This window comes from Bos indicus, chromosome X (genome assembly GCF_029378745.1).
Source record: "Bos indicus isolate NIAB-ARS_2022 breed Sahiwal x Tharparkar chromosome X, NIAB-ARS_B.indTharparkar_mat_pri_1.0, whole genome shotgun sequence".
Lineage (NCBI taxonomy): Eukaryota > Metazoa > Chordata > Mammalia > Artiodactyla > Bovidae > Bos > Bos indicus.
The window spans coordinates 52,348,022-52,362,065 of NC_091789.1; the positions used below are offsets into that span (position 1 = coordinate 52,348,022).

The following is a 14,044-nucleotide window of genomic DNA, read 5'->3' on the forward strand; positions in this document are numbered from 1 at the left end:
GACTGGGAACAGTCAGTTTTCATTAAAATCCCAAAGAAGGGCAACATCAAGGAATGTTCAAACTACCATACAATTACACTCACTTCACATGCTAGCAAGGTAGTGTTCAAAATCCTTCAAAGTTAAAGTGCTAGTCATTCAGGTGTGTTCAACTCTTTGTGACCCCATAGACTGTAGCCCACCAGGCTCCTCTGTCCATGGAATTCTCCAGGCAAGAACACTGGAGTCGGTTGCCATTTCCTTCTCCAGGGAATCTTCCCGACCCAGGGATTGAACCCAGGTCACCTGCATTGCAGGCAGATCCTTTACTTACTGAGCCACCAGGGAAGACCTAAAATCCTTCAAGCTAGACTTCAAAGGTACATTAAACGAGAATGGCCAGATGTACAACTTGGATTTAGAAAAGGCAGAGAAACCAGAGATCAAATTGCCAACATCTGACAGAAAAAGCAAGGGAAGTCCAGAAAAGCATCTACTTCTGCTTCATTGATATATGCTAAAGTCTGTGTGTGGATCACAACAAACTGTGGAAAATTCTTAAAGAGATGGGAATACCAGATCACTTTACCTGCCTCCTGAGAAACCTGTATGCAGGACAAGAAGCAACAGTTAGACTCGGACATGGCAATGAACTGATCGAAAATTGGGAAAGGAGTACACCAAGGCTGTATATTGTCACTCTGCTTTTTAACGTCTATGCAGAGTACATAATGCAAAATGCTAAGCTGGAGGAATCACAAGCTAGAATTAAGATTTCCAGGAGAAATATCAACAACCTCAGTTATGCACATGATACCACTCTAATGGCAGAAAGTGAAGAAGAACTAAACAGCCTCCAGATAAGGGTGAAAGAGAAGAGTGAAAAAGCTAGATTAAAATTCAAAATTCAAAAAATAAGGTCATGACATCTGGTCCCATTAATCATTTCATGGCCAATAGATGGGGGAAAAGTGGAAGCAGTGACAGATTTTATTTTCCTGGGCTGCAAAATCACTGCAGATTTTGACTGCAGCCATGAAATTAAAAGACACTTGTTTCTTCAAAAAAGGCTATGACAAACCCAGACATCATATTAAAGAGCAGACTTTGCCAACAAAGGTTCATATAGTCAAAGCTACGGTTTTTCCAGTAGTCAGTATGGATGTGAGTTGGACCATAAAGAAGGCTGACTGCCAATGCTTTCAAATTGTGGTGCTGGAGAAGACTCTTGAGAGTCTCTTGGACAGCAATGAGATCAAACCAGTCAATCCTAAAGGAAATCAACCCTGAATATTCATTGGAAGGACTGATGCTGAAGCCAAAGCTCCAATACCTTGGCCACCTGACGCGAAGAGCCGAGTCGTTGGAAAAGACCCTGATGCTGGGAAAGATTGAGGGCAGGAGGAGAAGGAAGCAACAGAGGATGAGATGGTTGGATGGCATCACTGACTCAATGGACATGAATCTGAGCAAACTCTAGGAAATAGTGAAGGACAGGAAAGCCTGGAGTGCTGCAGTCCATGGGGCTGCCAAGAGTTGGATACAAATGAGTGACTGAACAATGCCCCCTTCAGGTTTGATAATTTACTAGAACAACTTAAAGAATGCACTAAATGTGCTATATGTAGAGTTATAGTTTTAATAGAAAGGATACACATAGAACAAGTTATGGACGCGTTTCAGACATACAGACAAATTTCATGCCCACTTTTCACGGATTTGGGGCAATATCATCCTCCCTGGAAATCAGTGTGGTTACCAACCAGGAAGAGTTTTCACTGGGGTTTCATTACATAGGCATGATTGAGTAAATTACTGGTCACATGATTGAACCCCAAATCTAGCCTCCTCCCCACTCAGGAGTTCCTGCTGGCCTAAAGTTCTAACTCTAAATACCTGATTGTCCCATTATAGTGACCAGCCCACATTCTCACATCCTGAAGCTAAGTAGGACCAACCACAGTCCATTCATAAACATAGATCTTACCAAGGTTCAAGAAATTCCTGGCTCTGTGCAAGGATCCAGAGACAAAGGTCAGATGTATTCTCTCTTATACCACTTAAGGACTTCCCTGATAGCTCAGTTGGTAAAGAATCTGCGGAAATGCAGGAGACCCCGGTTCAATTCCTGGGTGAGGTAGATCCCCTGGAGAAGGGATAGGCTACCCACTTCAGTATTCTTGAGCTTCCCTTATGGCTCAGCTGGTAAAGAATCTGCCCTCCCAATGCAGGAGACCTGGGTTCGATCCCTGGGTTGGGGAGATCCCCTAGAGAAGGGAAAGGCTACCCACTCCAGTATTCTGACCTGGAGAATTCCATGGACTATATAGTCCACAGGGTTGCAAAGAGTCAGACACAACTGAGCAACTTTCACATACCACTTAATGTTTGAGGTGTTTTGTCAAACTCTAAAACAACACAGACAAGACAACAAAGTTTGTGGGGAAAGGCCACAACTTAAATGTTGGTACCAATACATATATTACCAGAATTCTGGAGAATGGAGGGAAGAGGATAACAACAAAAGAGGCAGGGGGTAAGAGAGGAGGAGGAAGCCCTAAGAACTCAATCTCTGTAATTTTACCCACATGCCCACTACTCTATTCCAGCTTTTAAATATAAACAGGAGGACCTGAAATAGAATTATTGCATAGTTTCAACTCTATACTGAGTATAAAAATAAGGATATGAGTGGGCTTAGGAGAATTCATTATTTCCTAGTGGCACTTTCTTATATTGCCTGGTATCTGGTGGATATGGGGGTTGGAGGGAGTGGGTAGGTGGAGTGGGGATATTTAGTTAGAAAGAGGATAAGGATATACCAAGGACCTGAGAGGGTGACAGGCAGGAAGGCCAAGGGTCTCCAAATGGAGGAAATAGGCTGCAAGTGTCAGATATTTTTATCTCACTTAAGCTGCAGGAGGAAACAAACTAACAATATTTTTTTCCTTCTCTATACAAATTTAAAAGGAGGTTTCTCTTAAAATACTGTGTTGCCATAATGACACCTGGTTTCACCTGAAGTTAACTATTCTCAAACCTTGAGTTAACCAATGCATTTTTCTTATGGAAATGTTTGTCTTAAGCTATGTTAATGTACTATGCTTTTACCTCAAACTCTACCTTCAAGTCAATGGCTCAGAGAACCTACTTGACAAACCAGTATGTTATATTCAGATATTGTTCCCCTAATCTATGTAAACGAAACTATTTATATGGTAATCTGCCCTTCTACAAGATTCAAGTCATCTGGTGCCAAGATTATCCCAAAATGCATCTTATGGATGAGGGGCCTGGTGCCATTCTGAGTTTTAAGACATTCCTTTCTTTCATTAATAGACTGCTAGTAACTATATACGGAGAAGGCAATGGCAACCCACTCTAGTACGCTTGCCTGGAAAATTCCATGGATGGAGCCTAGTAGTCTGCAGTCCATGGGGTCTCGAAGACTCGGACACGACTGAGCGACTTCACTTTCACTTTTCACTTCCATGCATTGGAGAAGGAAACAGCAACCCACTCCAGTGTTCTTGCCTGGAGAATCCCAGGGATGGGGGAGCCTGGTGGGCTGCCATCTATGGAGTCACACAGAGTCACACACGACTGAAGTGACAGCAGCAGCAGCAGCAGCAGCGACTATATAACATCCAGCTGAATACTAGCAGGGGGGTACTCTTTCTGCCCCCTTCTCATGCCTATGTCAGAAGCTTTCTCTATCTCCTTTATACTTTAATAAAACTTTATTACACAAAAGCTCTGAGCCTCATCTCTGGCCCCAGATTGAATTCTTCTCCTCCAGAGGCCAAGAATCCTGGCATCTTTTCATTCAGCAACAACCTTTCAGACCTACACTTAGTGTAAGACCAAGGACCTTACACCTAGTGCAAGGATACACCAAGGATACACCAAGGATCTTACACCTAGTGTAAGACCAAAGAAACACGCCTGAAGAAGTGGGCAGAAAGCAAACGGCAAAGAGAGCAAAGTGTCAGCAGAGCAGACACACGAGACAATCCATAAAGCAGTTTTCATAAGGTGGTTGCCAGAAAAACCCTATTCAGACGCCCAGCACTGCTGCAGCAGGAGGGAGCCTCCAAGGAGTAGCAGTTTTGAGTTCCTAGATGGGAGGGAGCTGCTACCTGGGGCACAGATTCAGGAATCACGGGAACTGAGAAGCTTGGCAGTATCCCAAAGAGAACTCCTATGTGAAGGGCCCCAAACAAACAGATTCCCTCCTCCTGAGTCTGTTATCTCCCCTTCCCCAGAGCTGCCCAGATTGGGGTTAATTCCTCTTACATCTCCAGGCAGCTGCAGCCTTGGATATCCCAACCCCTGCCCCAATTTCGAGCTGGTTTCACCAGCTGGAAAAGACAAAACAGTAGAGTGCCAACGAGGTGGGAGGAAGGGAGTGTAGCTAACAGTTCTTATCTTCACACCTGCATTTCCTGATGCAAGACCACAGATGTTCACGAACTGTCACTTCACAATGTCCTCTTTCTAGGCACCTCTGAAGCCAACTGCTTCCTCGTGTCCATCTCCCCTACCCAAAGAAACAGTCAAGCCATGCTGGGTGGGGTGAGGGGCATTCAGAAAGCAGGAGGGAGCAGGAGGGAGCACGAAGGTCCCAGGCGCTTCCTCCACGAGGATCTAGTCTCTACTACCACCTCCCATGGATGCTATTTCCCCGGCCGGCCTCGAACCCACCTCCTCCAACAGCGGCCGCTGCTTCTCTCCACATATGCCTCCCTCACGATGACTTCCGGCCTCTTGAGCTCCTGGACAAAAATCAGGCCCCTGGCTGACGCTCGCGATTGGCTGAGGGATTGTGTCCTCTGCCAACAATTACCGTAATCCTGGGCACCTGAGGAATTCGTTTTCTGGCTAGTGCAGCATGAAGAGACACCTACCCACCCACCCACCGTTACATCCTACCACTCCTCTTACAGCCGTCTGTCAAGCGTCAGGTGCAAGTCTTTTCCGACCCTTTTCAGTGCTTACACACCTCTACGCTGGTCCAAGTGAGAGTGCCGTCATGGAATCCACCCTCAGCCTCATGTGACTGCACATTCGGCATGTCTGCCGCAGCCCTGCAGTAGCAAGCAAGGTACAGTCTTCTGCCTCTGGGGCTGAGCTGCTTGCTAGAACAACCTGAAGCTCCAGGTGGTGGTGAAGATAAGAGAACTGAAAGGAAGGCTGGATTGGAGCCAACGCTTCCAGTCCTAGGCCTGGGCTTTGCTCTGTAGGAACATAGGGCTGGCAAGGAACACTCCATGAGGAGTTCAGAGACCAACTGACTTTTAATATTCTGTATAAAACTCGTTTGAGTAGGTTCCGGGAGTTTGACAGGGAAGCCTGGTGTGCTGCAGTCCATGGGCTCGCAGAGAGTCAGACACGACTGAGCAACTGAACTGATAAAACTCGGGTGATGTATTAAAACACACGCAAGATCTATCTTGAAAATACTGATAGGCAAAACAAACATTCAGTCTCCAATTTCCATCACCAGGACAATCTCTGTTATCACTTCTGGTTTGTGAATGGAGGCAAAACTGCCACTTTGCCCCACTTCCAAAAACCTTGGAGCCTAAAACTGGATGGGAGGTGTTGCACTGTCAGAAAAAGTATACAAAAATTGGGTAAAGACAACATAAGTTACTGGATACTAGTTCAGTGCAGTGCTGGGATTCACTTCCTATTGACTGAGCAAGTTTTCAACCCTGAGAGGCTATATTAACTTGTAGGTATTTTGTCCAATAGATATGGAAATGATTCATGTCCAGTGGAATAGAAAACATAAATGATTTTTTTATCACCCTTAAGATATTAATCAACTTTGTACCTGATCCAGCAATGTTATACTAACATTTATTAACTTTCTATGTGTATGAAATTTAATACATATATATTTTGTCTGCTTCCCTGGTGGCTCAGCAGTAAAGTATCCGCCTGCAATGCAGGAGATGCAGGTTTGATCCCTGAGTTAGGAAGATTCCCTGCAGAAGGAAATGGCAACCCACTCCAGTACTCTCCCCTGGGAAATTCCATGGACAGAGGAGCCTGGCAGGCTACAGTCCATGGGTGTCTCAAAAGAGGCGGACTCAAATTAGCAGCTAAACATGTTTTGTTTATGATTATATACTGTATATTGTATATACACATCTCCTTCAGCCATTCTCATAATCTTAGTGGCTGTTGTGTTGAAAAAAACTTCCATATGTCCATTTCTAATTTTATTGTTGTTTAGTTGATCAGTCGTATCCGACTGTTTGCAACCCCATGGACTGCAGCATGCCAGGCTTCCCTGTCCTTCAACACCTCCCAGAGCTTGCTCAAACTCATGTCCATTGAGTTGGTGATGCCATCCAACTATCTTATCCTGTCACCCCGTTCTCCTCCCACCTTAAATCTTCCCCAACATAAGGGTCTTTTCCAATGAGTCAGTTCTTCACATCAGGTGGCCAAAGTATTGGAACTTCAGCTTCAGTATCATTCCTTCCAATGACTATTCAGGGTTGATTTCCTTTCGGATTGACTGGTTTGATCTCCTTGCTGTCAAGGGACTCTCAACACCACAGTTCAAAAACATCAATTCTTTGGTGCTCAGCCTTCTTTATGTCCAACTCTCATGTCCATAGATGACTACTGGGCCATAGTTTTGACTATATGGACCTTTGTTGGCAAAGTGATGTCTCTGCTTTTCAATACACTAAGTTTGTCATAGCTTTTCTTCCAAGGAGCAAGAGTCTTGTAATTTCATGGCTGCAGTCACCATCTGCAGTGATTTCTAACTTATGAATCATAAATTTACCATTTCAAAAATTAACAGCATCCTCAGACAAAACATTTTCACCATGTCTAAAAATAACAAGACATATGGTATTTCCCACAAATCTGTATTCCCTCTCCAAACCAAACCTATCCCTGACTTCTGCAATTCTTGTCTGAAGGTATGGTATGATATTTTTCTTATTTTGTGGAAAATACACATAACATAAAACTTACGATTTTAACCATCTTAAGGTGTATAATTCAATGGCATTAAGTACATTCACAGTGTTACCACTATCTGCTTCTGGAGCTTTGTTGTCCACTTTGTCCACTACAAAAGGAAATGTGATGATCTTTTGTATGTAACAGTCATGTCAAAAGGCTGCCATCTTCATACAATCAAGAGACTAATAGAAACTTAGCAACCTTTGTAATTTTACTTTTCTTTAAAACATTTCATAAGCTAGTTTTTCTGAAGTCTCATTCCTTTTCAACTGTTCTAAATGAGTTTAATCTCTAAAAGATTATTTTAACACATGTTCATTTACATAACTATATCCCTTCCAACGTGTCCACCTATAACTTAAAGCACTAGATATAAGCATATTAAAAGGTAAAACCATTGTCTTATTTTGTATCTCCCCAATGCCTGTCTCTGAAAACTTCTTTAGCACAGTATTTTCTTCCAGAATATGGAATATGTGAAGTTTCTTAGAAAGTCATTACTGAAATTGAACAGGAATTGTGTGTTTACATACAGGTTTTAAAAATGGAATCTATTAATAATTTTCCATAGATGATGTCACAGTCTTGTCTATGTCACCAGATATAAAAGCATCAGTGTCATTCCATGCCAATAAATAGATCTCTTTTAATAGCTGTATGGTATTTCCTTAATAATTTCCTTGGATTAGGATCACAAAGGAAATCTTATTCATGACTCCATTTAACTGTTATTCTACTCTACTTGTTCTCTCTTCAGGTGGCACTGAGCAGCACCTCTACTTTGAGTTGCAAAATGTACAGATTTGGCCAACTTAGTTCTCCAAAGTGGCCTCATTCCAACTGCATCCCTCACTAAACTTGTCTCACCTATTCCAGGAAGACAGGTTATACCCATGCTACCAGAATAGAGTTTTCTAGGTACACACTTTTCTTCACACCACACTACTCACTTCCAAGAATGACCTAATGGGTTGTCTCCTCCTACTATTCAGTGACCAATTTGAGTCCCTCTTCTCTGAAGCATTCCTCAAGTACCACAGCCCACAGCAATCCCTTCCTCTTTAAGCTCCAGGAATGGGATTTTCCAATGAGGGTATGTATGTCATACTACAAATTGTCTGTCACTGTGCATGATGTATCTATATCTAGATTTTAAACTGAAGAAGGGTCACTTCTGCCACTTTCCACACAGAACTTTATTTAAAACACTGACTCAAATAGAGAACAATATGTTTAAACAATGAATAGCAGAGTAACTTACACAGGCAGCTCAGTTCACTAGAAGCTCAATACTGAAAAATACAGCAATCTGGACAGCAAGACAAATATCGACAAATTTTTTCAGCACTAATAATCATTTGGCATCCACAAAATGATCCAGCTCAAACAAAGAATTGGACAAAGTTAACATCAGAATTAAAGTATAAGTTACAATAAAAAACCAGACTGAAAACCAAAGCACTACTCAGGGTTCTTTGGGAACATAAGGCTGATCAGAGGCAGGTGGATAGTCATATTAGCTTTGCTGTCCTACCTCAGGATCACTTTGATTGTTTATTTGGACTTGCAGTTCCTCAGCCAACTTCTCAAATTCATGGAATGCAGAAATAAGTGGTTCAAGACTGAAATCATCATCAATTAAGGCCATTGTTCCATTTTTGATAATATTACTGATATTCTGAAACATTTTAATAACAATTTGAATGTTATCATTTGTCTCTTCTATGTTAAAGAGACCCACAAATATTGATAGAGCCTTGGCACTAAACAGTTTTTTTGCCACCATGGGATTTTCAGACAAATTCAATAGCATTTTCAGAATGTGAAACTTTGTTCTTGCATTGCCTGTGGTTAATAAGGAAAGAAATCCAGACATATAATTGGAAACCAGTGTGTGATAGTCAGTAGTTGAGGTGAGGTGTCTAAGCATCCTTAACCCAAGCACCTGCTCAGGGGAACCCACGCTATGAGCAAGGGTTTCCTCACACACTTGACACACAAATGTCTCAATCATGTTCAGATTTGGGTAAGGTGGAGCCATGTGAATCATATTTTCCAGAAAACTTGTCCTAACTCGGGAGGAGGGATAATTGAGTAAGGTTTCAATAAGTGAGACAACACCTGAATCGCGAATGAAATCACGAGTAAATTGAGAAGCAGTTCTCATACCCATTGCAATCTTAGATATTTCATGAATAAAAGGATCTCGAATTTTGTCCATTAATAAGAGGAGTTCTTCAAACTCTTCTGGACCAATTTTAAGCTCACACTGTATGCAGCTGCAGGACCAACTCTCAGGCTGTGCACTCTCCTTGGCCCTAAGATGCTCCCGAATTTCCCTGACTGACCGGTAGGATGGATCATATTGAAATGGGAACTCAGAGTCAGGCTGATCAGACTGAAGCAAAGATTCCTGCTCTTCCCCTTCTGGGGTAACTTCCACATTCTTGGGCTTTCCCTCAAATAGTTCGGTGTATACAGATGTTGTTGCTTCTTCAGGAATTCTAAAGGGGCTTGGGGATGGGAAGCCAACCCCATGACAAGGACCAGGTTTGAATTCGACAGTGACCTCTTCCCAGGTTTTGGGCCTGGATGATACATTAACTTCCTCCTCGGCTCCATCTCTGAACCTGGGACTAGCCTTGTACACAGGACGAGGATTTAAGTCAAAGCAGGCCTCATCCCTGTCCCAGAACCAGGACCCAAATATGGCCTCTTCTTCAGACTCTGGTCTGGTCTCTTCTCTGGCCACAGCTCCCAAACTGGAATTTTCCTCAGTCCAGAACAACGATCCACCAATGGCCCCCTCCTCAGCCCCTGCCTCAGATTCACAGATGGCTGAAGCTCCAGCCTCCATACTGGCCTCTTTTTCTGCCCAGAACCAGGACCCAATAATGACTTCCTCCTCAAACCTGGTTTCTTGTTTGACCCTGTCACTGTTATTAACAACTTTCTGGGTCCTGGGCTTCAATACAGTATTAGGCGCTTCCTTGTCTCTGGGTCTGAATCTACTATTGGCCTCTTCTTCAGGCAAAAACCAAGATTCCTTATAGTACTCGTCTTCAGACTCAGATTCAAAAAAGTCCTCTCTTTTTGTCCGGAGCTTGGACCTCATATTTGCCTCATCCCTGACTCTGGACCTGAACAAGTTATTGGTATTTTCTCCAGCCCACAAGCAGAATGGGTTGCCAGACTCCTCCTCAGACCCAGACCAGGAATCAATAAAGGGATCTTGCTTGGATCTGGGCCTGGATCTGGGATTAGGCTGATGTTTGGCCCTGTGCCTAGACCTGGTATTGGCCTCTTCCCTAGGCCATGATCTGATACTGGCCTCTTCCCCAGCCCAAAAAGAAGACATTGTAGAGGTCTCATCTGCTGACCAGAATCCAGACTCACTAGAAGCCTCCTCTCTGGCCTTAGCCCTGGGATAGCACCAAGACCCCATACTAGTTTCCTCCCCAGACCCAAACCAGGGTTGGATTCCTGTCTGAACCTGGGAGCTAGGAAAGGTCTCACTGTCCACATTGACCAGTTCCCTATCCACAGATAGGGCCATAGGTTTAGTGACTGACCCAGACTCAGTATTGACCAATGGCCAGGCTACTACACTGGTTTGGGGCATGCCCTCTGATTGCAACATTGCCTCAGCCCCAAACTCAGTCTGAGCCCAAACTTGGGCTTCATCTTTGGGTCTTGCTCCAGGGATTGCCTTGGCTTCAGTCTTAGGACGTGCCCTGCCTACTGCCCTGGCCTCAGTTTTGGGCCTTGCTCCTGGCATTGCCTGGAATTCAGTTTTAGGCCTTGCCCCAGCCATTGGCTGCGACTCTGTTCTGGGCCTTGCTCCAGCCATTGTCTGTGACTCAGTTTTAGGCCTTGCCCCAGCCGTTGCCTTGGACTCAGTTTTCGACCTTGCCCCAGATGTTGCCTGGTTCCTAACCTTTGGTCTGACCACCATTGGGACTTCAGTCTCTCTCTCAGCCCCACCCACAACCTCTTCTCCAGGCTTCTTTTCAGGCTTGGCCTGGGCAACAGGCTCAACTTCAGCCCCAGTCATAGTACAAGTTACAGAAAAGACCTGGTTAAATACCTCAATCCAAGTCTCAGTCTCTACCACAGATCTGTCACAGTTCTGAATCCTCACACTGTGTAATCTCTAGATGATTCAGACAATATAGTTGGAAACAAAAGTTAGAGTCAATCACCAGTCCAGAACTCAATCAGCCTCTTTCCAATACCAGTCCCAGCCAATATCACAGAGTGCAGAAGAAGACCAACCAAGCTGGGAGAGGATGGATGCTTCCCCAGGGCAGGGTGCAGACCTGTCGATGGTGATGGTCAGCAGCAATTCCAACACCACCAGAGCTGCCACTGGAAGTCAATCTAGGAAGCAAGAATAACATGGGACATTGAATCTCTTCCAACTGTGTCACTCCATGCAAAAACTCACACACAGAGACTGGACCTTAAAAGCTTGGTGGGAAAGTTAGGCGATTAGAAAGTCTCTCTGTCATCCTCATTTTACCCAAACATACTCTTTAATTCCAGAGATGCCACATTGCTTTGCTTGCTACAACACACATGCATAAATAGTGTGAAAGTATCTTGGCAATGGGAGAGGCTGAGGAGCCCCAAGACCAGACCCTAATCATTCTTGGACCTGTTTGTCTTTTCTACCTCACCCAAAAGCTGTACCCACTCTCATACCTGCACTAATGTGGCACAATCTTCCTCTCCTTGTTTTGTTTCAGTGGTATTAAGCCTTATGCAAACAGCAGGCTGTCCTATGGATAAGTAAACATACAGTAAAAATGGAGTCTGACTGCTTGGTTGACAGGCAGACACCCTGACCCCGAATACAAATATCTCTTTTTGTTTAAGTGTCTAATTTGTCTTATGTTTTCTTTCTCTTGGTCCCTGCTCTCTGGTCTGCTCCTCCCATTCACTGCCCAATCCACACCTACCCAACAATCCTAACACTCCTGCAGGACAGGAAATGGTCAAGGGGTTCTGCAGCAGTCTGCAAATCTAAAAGAGAGTAGGAGATGTGAATCAGCGACACCCAACTAGATGGAAAACACTTGTCAATCTTCCTCTGTAGCTGTCCCCTGCATTGCTCCTCTTTGCACAAACCTTCAGAGATTTCAGTCTCTTCCTTCTTTCCTTCCTTGCAGAAGTAACCAGCTTTAAAGAAGGTCTATGGACAAAAGATGAAAAAGACAGTCAGAAGACCAAGGTAGCAACTAAGAGGCTGGTGGACAGACCAACACCAAGTATGGGAATTCATATACTGTCTTTCAATATTTAGAGCCCTCTTAGTAGAATATTTTCATTTTATTTAGGTCCTGTATTTCAGCAGTCAAGATAACAAACAGCATCTCTTGACGTCACATTTTTCGCATTGCTCCCTTCTCCTATTATGAGGATTCACCACTAGGTGCACCACATCCCTTTGCCTTACGCAGCATAATTTGGGGGAAGGGTGCCCACATATTCTAGAAAACAGGTTGTGCAGTGGTACCTGAATTTATGATTTCTGTCCCACCTTTACCTCCCAGTTCATCTTTTCCACCCCCAATTCTGGATTGCGAAGAGAAAGGAAGGCAAGGGAAGTGTGTAAAAACCTGGTAGACAAGAAATTTACGAAATATTCCTGCATGCCTGACCTGTGCTGGTCGCAATCACCCGACCCCGAATCAGATGCCCAGTCAACGGCTGCTGCCCACCCCCACCCCCCATACACTTTCAGAAAAATAGGTTTTTTCCCTGTCCCTCGTTTTCCTCAAGCTTCTCTACAGATGCACCCCGTGGCCTGAAATTGCCAGACCTACTGCACAGACAGTAGACTTTGGCATCAAAAAGGTGCCTGTGGGAAAGGACAGCACCCGGCACGAGGGGTCCGACAGGTCCCTTGACAGAATCATAGCCCGGGCTGCTCCCGTCCCAGCTCCGGCGACCTCCTCGGAGCGCCCACCCAGGCTCCCTCCGCCATTTCTCCCATAGCAGCTTCCCGCACAGCCCTCTCCCCGCACAGGCAAGTCGAGGGCGGGGCACAGGCACCCGGAAAGCCCGCCAGGGACTAGTCCGTGCCGCACGCCTCCCCAGCATCCGAGGGAACCCCTACAGCCAAGACCCCGCAACCCCGGGCCCGGCCCGCGCCGGTTGCCGTCGTCTCAGGGCCAGGGGTCCCCCAGCGCTGCGCATCTCTTTAAGGATCCCGCTCTGCTCGCCTCCCCGTCTTCAGGCTGCCAGGGACAGGCTGTGAGCCGGTCGTCGCCCCACGACACCCCCACTTGCCTTCGCAGGCGCAGGGTCGCAGCTCTTCTCTCGCTTCCCACCGCTCGCCGTGCGGGCGGAATGGAAAAGAGGCGTCCCCACCTCCCGCGCCGCTGCGCCAAACCGGGTAGGGGCTGCGCAGGCTGCGGCACCGACGGCTCGCGGCGAGGGTGTCGGGAAGGGGGGCGGAGGGATACGGCACGAATGGGCTCGACGCCCCCTCGCTGGCCCACCGTAGTTCCGACCCAGAGTGGGCGGGGCCGGGAAGAACGCCAGGCTGAGGGGCGGAGCCACGCCAGCCCTCCGCTGCCCCCCGTGGGGTGACCACCCCCCCGCCCCCCGCCCCACGCTTCTGGCCCTGCAGCGTAGTGGGGTCGCGGGCCGGGGCTGGGAGGGTCGCGAGGGGTCGCACTGCAGGGAGCAGCGGATGGATACAGGCCGCCCCGCAGTGTGTGTGTTTGTGTGTGAACCTGCAGAGTGTTTGGTGTCCACCCCCTCCCTTCCCCCATCACGCTGGCCATCCTTCTTGGGCGCGGGTGGCTGGGGGGCTGCTTTCACCTTCAGGGGCCGTGGGCTGGAGGAAAGTGGGAAGGGGCGCCCGTGGAGGCCGAGCCCCTGCCCCTCTTCTAAGGGAAGGCAGCCCCTGATAGACCTCTGGCTGAGGAGACAAACCACTTGTCTGCGCCAGTGTCGTCATTCTTTCTGCCACACTGCTGTTCTCTCAGTCGCTGTGGTGGCACACTTTACCATTTCACTGTCCCCACAGTTGCCCAGGAAAGAGGACCTTTCCCTGACAGGA

General features: G+C 46.1%; 2 protein-coding genes across 12 annotated transcripts in view; both read right to left on the minus strand.

The window, feature by feature from the left end:
- The window catches only part of GPRASP3 (G protein-coupled receptor associated sorting protein family member 3), a 107,574-nt gene that overhangs the window by 14,980 nt on the left and 78,550 nt on the right, over positions 1-14,044 (minus strand). The window lies entirely within an intron of this gene.
- Positions 8,151-14,044, minus strand: part of GPRASP2 (G protein-coupled receptor associated sorting protein 2) — an 84,606-nt gene continuing 78,712 nt past the window's right edge. For 7 of the 11 annotated variants that reach the window (XM_070785369.1, XM_070785364.1, XM_019955670.2 and 4 more), the window contains 3 exons: positions 12,103-12,166; positions 11,934-11,997; positions 8,151-11,352 (listed from right to left, as the gene is read on the minus strand). In XM_070785369.1, coding sequence (XP_070641470.1) covers positions 8,489-11,026 — 2,538 coding nt within the window. In that variant the 5' untranslated portion in view covers positions 11,027-11,352; positions 11,934-11,997; positions 12,103-12,166 and the 3' untranslated portion in view covers positions 8,151-8,488. Of the gene's footprint in view, positions 11,353-11,676; positions 11,754-11,933; positions 11,998-12,102; positions 12,167-13,266; position 14,044 lie in introns of those variants that run through there. The other 4 variants (XM_070785372.1, XM_070785370.1, XM_070785371.1 and 1 more) reach the window with 4 other exon arrangements.